General features: G+C 37.6%; 1 protein-coding gene across 6 annotated transcripts in view; it reads right to left on the bottom strand.

The window, feature by feature from the left end:
- Positions 1-1,544: 1,544 nt before the first annotated feature.
- The window catches only part of st18 (ST18 C2H2C-type zinc finger transcription factor), a 39,818-nt gene continuing 32,645 nt past the window's right edge, over positions 1,545-8,717 (bottom strand). For 3 of the 6 annotated variants that reach the window (XM_086271419.1, XM_086271425.1, XM_086271423.1), the window contains 11 exons: positions 7,846-8,091; positions 6,693-6,805; positions 6,039-6,101; positions 5,658-5,726; positions 5,328-5,390; positions 4,910-4,990; positions 3,244-3,465; positions 3,002-3,090; positions 2,747-2,850; positions 2,502-2,648; positions 1,545-2,362 (listed from right to left, as the gene is read on the bottom strand). In XM_086271419.1, the coding sequence (XP_086127545.1) occupies positions 2,222-2,362; positions 2,502-2,648; positions 2,747-2,850; positions 3,002-3,090; positions 3,244-3,465; positions 4,910-4,990; positions 5,328-5,390; positions 5,658-5,726; positions 6,039-6,101; positions 6,693-6,805; positions 7,846-8,091 (1,338 nt within the window). In that variant the 3' untranslated portion in view covers positions 1,545-2,221. The remainder of the gene's footprint in view (positions 2,363-2,501; positions 2,649-2,746; positions 2,851-3,001; positions 3,091-3,243; positions 3,466-4,909; positions 4,991-5,327; positions 5,391-5,657; positions 5,727-6,038; positions 6,102-6,692; positions 6,806-7,845; positions 8,092-8,717) is intronic. The other 3 variants (XM_086271420.1, XM_086271421.1, XM_086271422.1) reach the window with 3 other exon arrangements.

Below are 8,717 nucleotides of genomic sequence, written 5' to 3'. Positions count from 1 at the left end.
TTAGCCCCAAATGGCACAAAAACTGCACACAGAGAACTGCCAGCGTCTGCTGATCCAGTCCCTGTTTTTCACCACTAGGTGATGCTAATGCATCGTGAAAGCTGACGCCTGCTGACTTATTGGGGAGGAAAACGGGATGCAGTCAATTCACGGTGGACTCAAAACGTTTGAGAAACCACACAACCATTTGAAAAGTTTATTTCTACCATACACAAACTGTACAACACAGCGCATATCTTTATTATGAAATATTAAAAGTAATAGGAAGTTTAAATTTACAAACTACCTTAACTGAAAAAAGCATTACATTTTAATGTAAAAGAAAAGAAAAATACAGTACAATTTCATATCATACTAATATCGTTCCACAAAAAAGCATTTCACATTACAAAACATCAAATACTAACAGGGAAAAAAATAAATATTATTCACAAAACTTCCTGAGCAAACAATGTGTGGTATAGGAATTACATATAAGAAGTTACAAAGAAAAAGATCGTTAGATTTAAAGACTGTGATTCAGTTTTTAAAAGATTAAAATTGTTTAAAATGTGTCGAGTATTTGGATAAAACAGGGTCTTGTTTTTCTGTAATTTGGCTCTTCTGCTGTTACATTTTCATCTTCAAAATGTCCTAGGCTACATGTTGTTGATGTCTTTTTGCAGAAATTAAAAGAAATGTATTGCTGAAATGGATAGCTCTTTTTTTTTTTTTTTATCTGGGGATTAACCAGCCGGTCCTTTTCTTTTATCAAAGGTCAGTATGGGCAACTAAAAACACAAAATAACTCATATACAAAAGTGCAATTGATGCAAACAAACAACTGATTAGCCAACAACTATCATTTTTCTATATTTTTTTTATTTTTTTGCTTGTAATGATTGAAACTAAAATGCAGGTTGCAGTGGTCGTCAGCTCGGTTTTGAAATAGCTACTATTCAAATCTGCCCAAGGATGTTCAAACTGTAAGACTGGCTGAAATGTTAAGGCCTTTAAGCAGATAAGAGATATCCACTCCTTCTTATTTGCCCCCTCTCTGCGCTATCAAAGAAAACAAAACAAAACAAATTAACACCAGACTTTCAATCTCAGTCATGATATTTCAAAACCTGACTCTGAGATTACAGCTACTGAGACAACGGCTTTCAAACAGTCATCAGGAACGTTTCCGCCTATGAAAATAATTGTACTGTATATTAAATCAGACACCATTCACATAATACTGTCCTACCACAAAACATAGTACTTGTATATTTTTATGGATTCATATACATTTAGGCACATACTATATGCACACTAAAAGTGTGCACAGAAGGCAGTTTAATATCTATATTTTTTCGTTTTGTTTTTTAAAAAAAAGAAAGACATCTTGACAAAGTGATCGTTTTGATTTTTGTTGCACTCTTTTTGTGGTCACACTATGCAAAGCAGTATCCGACATTCAGTTCACAGAATGATGTTGCATTTTTGCTCAGTGTCACCTCCTCATTGCATTCAGCTGTTATTGGTTGAGTAGAAAAAGGTACAGTACATTTGCATTGCAATTTCTTTTTTTTCTTTTAAATCTTGGTGTTCACTTTGTCTTACCATACATTCAGTCTCCAATAAGGAAAGAAAGCAATGCTTAAAAACATTGATGCTTAGTAGTTTTGGTAGGTTTTCACTTTGAAGGGAGATTCAACTTATGTTCTAATAATAATAATAATAATGATAATAATAATAATACTAACAATAATATAGGTTTTTCAACACTAGGTGGCGAAAGTATGCCATGAAATTGGAATGTGCTTCTATGTAATTTACAATGTGCAGAAAGTCAAACTGATTTCTCAAATATTACGCATTTACAGTTTTTAGAAATAAATAAAAATCGAGGAAATAAATACACTGATGAACAAATATAGTAATAAATAGCAATAATATAAGAGTGACATGAACACATACAGATTAAAATCAAGCAAACCATACAAAATAATTAAGTGCAAGAGGGGTTAAAAAAACAAATCTCACCAGGATAAACATATCGAGTGAATGCAGAAACAGTAGAAGCATTACAAATCTGGCTGGTAATTTTCTCAGTGCAGTGTATTTACCAGAAAATACCAAACACATTTCCGAAAGCCTTGTCTTATACATGCAGCCAAGCCAGCACTCTTCAGTAAAATAGAGCTATCTAGTGTCATTATCCCAAGTCAAAGAAACCTCTTGGTAGCTCCACAGCTTAAACATGGATGCCCTTAATAGCCTGTTTGATATTATCCAAGAGGGCCTTGCACTCTGGAGAGTATTCATGCTCCGAGTTGTTGTACATATCAGTTAATGTGTTCACATAGGCTTCAAAATTATGCTCACCGATGGGCCCCTGCAACAAAAACATGTTTGACTATTAGTGAAAACAGCACAGCAGAAATGACAATTTCAGGAAAATGATTATTTATTTTTTTCTGGACAGGTTAAACACTGTGAGCTGGAGTGGATACTGTGGTCAAGGCTTACTGTACCATTTGAGGCAGCTGAATGTCTGTTAGACTGTTAATAAGAGCTTGGCTTAGGTGAGCCAGCTCCTTCAGTAGGCTATCGTTGTGCTGTTCGATCATCTTGTTTTCCTCTTCAATTGTCTTCAGGTTACATTCCATAGAGGAGATCTGCTTTCGGGTACAAAACAACAGGGATCTCATCAAATTGAGCGGGCAAAGATCTCGCGCCTTTATTTTAACCAATGATTTTTGTGAGAGTAAATACTTACCTGGGTTTGGAGCTGCATCATGTCTGCTTCTATTTTCATGTTGGATTCGTTCAGTTCTTTTATTTCATGATCCAGATGTTGAATATCATCTTTGTTTTCAACACCTGGGTTAGAGGAGATAGTCTAATTTATCATGTTCCAGCAGAGATCACAGATTTTTTTATTTTATTCATTCACTGGGTTTTTTTGTACCAGTATATGTGTCACTAATAGAAAAAAACTTGCCATGCCACACAAAATGTCAGAGTAGCTTACCACTGCTGGCTTTAAATTTGATAGTCATCATCTCTTCCTCGGAGTACTTTTTCTTGATATTTTGTGCGTTCAGCGGGCAACCGGACAAACTAGTTCAGCAGGCCATAAATGACAATTTTAGACAGGAGAAAATCACCGAAACTACTAAACTTTAACATCTTCAAGACTGTGGATAGAGTAAGACTGCAACATGTCGACTAGCGGTATTGTTTAGAGATAAAATGGAGGACAGGCGGCCTCACCTTCTGTGAGTGGCAAACACATTATTGGCATGTCCAAGGCCATTGCAGCCAGGCAAGGGACAATGGGGCAGTTCCTGTTTATTGGACTTCCAGGCAAAGGGCATCCCATTGATGGACGACTCCTTCTGTCTTTTGGCAGCGAGTGGACAACTGCCTGCACTGCGGTGGGATGTGTATTTTCCCGATATATGGCCCTGTCCGTCACATCCAATTACCGGACACCTACCGTAGTGACAAACAAAGAGGATGAGGCGCTGAAAACATGCATACACTACGGAAAAATCTAACTAGCTTGCATTTAATAACATTTGTTATTTTTTGTGGTACCCACTGAACAAAATCCATCCAGCTGCGCAAAAACAACAGCAACTGCTTTATTGTCAAACTGCAAAAAAAAAAAAAAAAAAAAATCTCTGGGACCATTAAAATAAAAAAAAATCTCTTTCAATAACTAGACCGGAAGATTTGTTAACCATTAAGTTGATTAATCCATCTAAATGCTGATTAAAAAATGAAGTCGCCAAAAACTAGAGATGGGCTATGAAAAATCACATTAACTGTAAGTAACTAATCCTCTAAACTTGAGTTTGAATGGGCCCTCTGTTCACTGTATACATTTCCAGGTGGATGGTATTTGTGTTTGAAAACATAAGCACAACTCACATTGAATATCATTAAGAGTTTGTCAGTTGCATTTTCAGGCCTGTTTTCTGCAGGTCAGTAATGGAGTGACATGAATTACAGATAATTGTCATGTATCCCCTCATGCGAAAGAATGTAATTTGGAGGTGGCTAACCCTTTCCCTTATTGATAAAGGTGAAAGGTCACCTGAGATGATACAAATGGCACACATGCTGTGGAGTGCTGCTGCAAAAAGCCTGTTTCAGCATTTTGTTACTCAACAGCAAAGCAGCACTTAGAGGACAAAACAACACCGGTCCCATTACTTACATCTACCACAGGTAGGTAGCTTGATGCAAGGCACCCGGACAATGGAGGCATGCCATATGGCCCACTATTTACAATAATCTAGGGACATTTGCTACCCTCCCCCTTTCTCTTCCTTTCTCTCTTAATGTGTATGAGATCTATTCCAGTTTAATTCCTAAGCTCGTGCCCTTGCATTAGTAATTAAAAAAAAAAAAAAAATCAGTGTCCAGATGTATAAGTAAACAAGGGCTCATATATCAGACTTTGGATTTAAGCTGCAAATCAATTCCATTATATTTTTTTTCCAATAACACTTTAACAGACAACAGTGATTAAGCTCCAAATGAGTGCAATGCCATCACAGCCGGCAATTCAACATTTTCTTAATATACTATAATTATAAAGAAAGCACTCTGTGAAGAGTGATAAGCCAGATATCCCATTCAGAAAATAGAAAAAAAATACAAAAACCCTGGTGAAATCCTGCAGAAAAAAAAAACATGTTACTAATCCTTTGAAAATAATTCACTAATGTTAGGACAAGAGAAGTATTATTTTCTTTGTTTAACTTAATGGCCTCCAGGTACTATACCCCCGGGCACAAAAGCATGACGCATTTTCCCAATGTTTTCTGTTGTTTTATTTTTAAAACAGAAAAAAAAGCAAACAAAAAACAAACAAACATGACAGCATAGGATGAGCAAAAAAGAAAAAAGAAAGAAGAAAAAATCGTACTTAAGCTCTTGCTCATCTTTGTCATCCTTGTTTGGTGTGAGCTTCAAACCTCCTTTTCTGGCACGTGGACATCCTGACAAGCTGAAAATGGTTGGAGACAGTGAGTTAACTTGAAAGAATCTATTCATGAGGTACAATAAAGGCTGGAATTGTACAGGCAGCCGTGAGGTTTAGGAAGTTGCAATTTTTTCATGTTTTTAAAAAAAAAAAAAAGATAAGTTTTACTGCATTAGCACATATGTAGCTGAAATGTGCCTATAGATGGATAGACAGATAAAAAGGCAGTCAAATGAATCGAGAAAAACAAGAAATCAAAAAGTGCAGCGTGTTTTTAAAGTGAGACTTTCACCATCTGTTTGAATGCCATGCATCTGACAAATGTATTTCATGCTCAGTTGTGATGATTTCTCTCAGCTACCTTCTGTGCGAAGCATAGTTCCCAGTCACATGTCCAGATCCATCACAACCAGGTGTTGGGCACCTGCAGGTTGAGAGACACAGAGACCAGGTGCTTTTTACAGCAAAAGACTGGGAGCAGAGCTGGGGATTCATGCTAATATGCAGAAAAGTAGCACAAATAGAAAACAACTTCATGTTGAGTAAATGGAAATCATGCATAATGTGAAGTGAAAAGGGAAAGGAAAAGGAAAGGAAGGAAAACAAGATGACCCAAGCTGAAGCAAAAACAAGCTGCCTAGTTTAATGTGAAAAATCCTTTAGCAACAATAACAGTTTTCAGAACACATACTTTAGTTCCTGAGAGTTGGCTGCCATCAGTGATTTGAGTGTTTTGTCAGCGAGGGGACATCCAGACACACTAGAGAGGATAAAGAGCTAACAGTCATTTTAATTCACTCTTTGATCACGACTGAATTAAATAATCTTAATACAATGCACTGCATATTTATACAAAATTACTTTAAAAAAACACAATTCTGCTTGTTCGTCACGAGAAAGCTTTTTTGTGTCATCACATTTTTAGCACATGACATATGCTGCAAAAAACCCTACGAGCTACAAGTGACAAGTTTTCACTTGTAATAATCAACATAATTAAACAATAAGCATTGTTTCCCTTGTCTATATATCTGCTAGCTGGTACTAATGAGAGTGTAATTAATTACAGTACCTCCGATGTGATGCATAATTCCCCGTCACATGGCCACTGCCGTCACAGCCTGGGGTCGGACAGCTGCATGAGAACACAAAGCATTTAATACGCAGATTACTCCACTTCCCACAGACTTTCCCAAGCTTGAACTGAATCTTTCTTATACAGGGGGAACCTTTTTATGTTCATTAGAGAGAAAAAAAGAGTTAGTACAGCGGAAAGTTTAGTAGAAATTTTTCATTACATTGCTCAACATTCAGTTTAATAATGTCTCTGAATGTCACAGGGGAGGGGATCTGGTGGGGGGGGGTGCTGTGCTGCGGAAACTAGAGGATCCTACGTTTCTCGTGAGGAGACCCAGCAGAGCATGCACTCTAACTACAAAGAGTCAAGAGTTGTGTTAAGCTTAGGTCGGACATACGGGGAGAAAACTCACTTTTTAAATAGATACATTTCTTCTCCACATGAACCTGCAGACATACCAGTTACAATCATATGTAACAGTGAGTTTCATTCCAGTGTTTTGACCCACTATTGGAACAAATGTATGGTTTGGAGTGACACTTTTTCTTATTAATACTGACCATCTGCCAGCTAAAAGGAATGATCACATCACACGTGTCTGGCTCGATAAAGCTGCTGCGAGATGTTTTGCTGTTTAATCCCACATACCTCAGAAGCTCTTTCTTCGAATCCCGTAATGGCAGCTTGGCCTTGGAGCTTAACATGCTGCTATCTCCCTGGTAGTGTTGGTCTTCCAAGGAGACCTGATCATAATCCTCCTGCTGAGGCAGAAATAAAATAACAGCATGACCTTAACTGTCCGAAGTATCAGACATCACTCTGCAATGACCTGAAAGTGAATAATTAACAAAATCCCTGAATAATACTCTTAAAACAAGTCCTGGGGGTTGCGGTGCACGACGCAGACGAGATTACACTTGCAGTAGTAAACCACACATCCATTTAAAGTCATATTTAATCCACGTGTTGTTTGTGATGTACAAACTCGACGTATGGGCCTTCTTTTCTGTGCCATCACCAGATGTTGTGTGTGATGTAAAAGCAGGGCAAATTTGACAACTCTTAATACGTGGTACAAATGAATACCACCTGTGAGATCAAAAGAAACGAAACCTTTAGAGCCCAGATTAGACTCATTCAGACCCTCGGGCAATAGATAAGCACGTCCTCAGTGTAAATATAATTCATACATCTTATAGATTAACAGATTTGGCTCGAGCTTCTGCTTGGCCTTAGAACATGTCTCCATAAATGCTCTTAGAAACACTGCATGTCATTCAGCCTGGGGGCGAGGTCTACACTTGGATTTTTTTAAATTTTTTTAGGTAGGTTTAAGTTTATTTTTAGTCAAACTATTGAGCAAAACTGAGTAAATCTGGCAGCACTGATACATTTTTTGTTTGTTTTAATTCCTGTCGGTAAGGAAATGCTATGAAACAACAATCAAGGTGAAAATGAAATGGTAACACATATCAGGATACTAAATTCCTGAAAATTCATTTTTCCCCCCAGTTTCCTTACAAGATCTGTGTAATCTGGTGACAATGACAGAGAAACTGAAGAATTAAGAATTCAGCGGGTAGATTTTGGGAAATGACTGCAGACGGTATATTTAATAGCTAAATACATGAATAAAACACACACAAAAAAAGAACCTAATTAGTCCTGGAGGGAGTTCAGGCATTAACTTATTTGGTTTATTTTCTTATTTATATTTTGTCTCGCATATAAATTCATCGTTTGACCCGAACATTTCTGATTTGGATAATCCAAATCTTGTTTATTTTACTTCTTTTTTTACCTCTTTGTCCTGTAAAACGCGAGCTTTGCTGAAGTTGACAGGGATGGGGCTCTCCCAGCTGTCTCTCTCACACAGCGGCTGGTAGAAGGCGGGGCTGATGAGCACACTCCCACCTTTGGCCACAGCGGACTCAGGGGGAGACAGCAGGTCGTCGGGAGGCGTCCTGCTCTGGGCTTTTACGTTTTCCTTGCACTTCTTCATGCTCAGGTCCAGGGTGCCGTTTTCATCCACCTCTATGAGCATGTCCTAAAGACAACAAAGGTGAAATGCACAAAATCTGATGTGCTACAGAAGAGTACAATAAATCGGATGTGGCTTATGAAAACAAATAAGCCAGAGGATAAAATTAAAAGGCATTCTCTAATTACAGCCTCAGGAATGTAAATAAGACAGCACAATACCTCATTAATATGACAATGAGGCAATATGGCAGACTTGAACCCCAGTAACATTTCTCTGTAAACACGAAAACTGACTTGAAAAGCAGCGCAAACAAACAGTGTATTTAAATAATACATACGGTGGTTATCTCACACCAGACAAAGTACCAAACTAAGCCAGCGTTAATTCTGCTGAACACAAAAAAAAATATAATCACTGGTGTGTAGTTTTTCAGTGACAGCTGTGTCATCTGTTTTCTGGGACACACAACCAAGATGGCAGCTGGGGGGTGGCTGCTGGTTTTAGGTCATCATTATTATAGCAAAAATTAAAAAGCTTAATGTGGCATAAGTTTCCCCGCTGACAGATGTGTTTGTCGTTTTTGTGCTGAAACGCAATAGCATGATGACTTATGGCTGTTTTATGGTATTAAAAGTTGTACCTCATTAGATGTTAAAATCCTTTCCCATAAATGGAACCAATTATTCAAT

The sequence above is a fragment of the Aulonocara sp. 'chitande type north' Nkhata Bay genome, linkage group LG18, assembly GCF_057382095.1.
Source record: "Aulonocara sp. 'chitande type north' Nkhata Bay isolate Kocher_YH1m ecotype deep benthic linkage group LG18, A_spYH_male_GT1.1, whole genome shotgun sequence".
Taxonomy (NCBI): domain Eukaryota; kingdom Metazoa; phylum Chordata; class Actinopteri; order Cichliformes; family Cichlidae; genus Aulonocara; species Aulonocara sp. 'chitande type north' Nkhata Bay.
The sequence above is the reverse complement of the archived record's forward strand: the minus strand, read 5'-3'. Positions and strand labels throughout refer to the sequence as shown.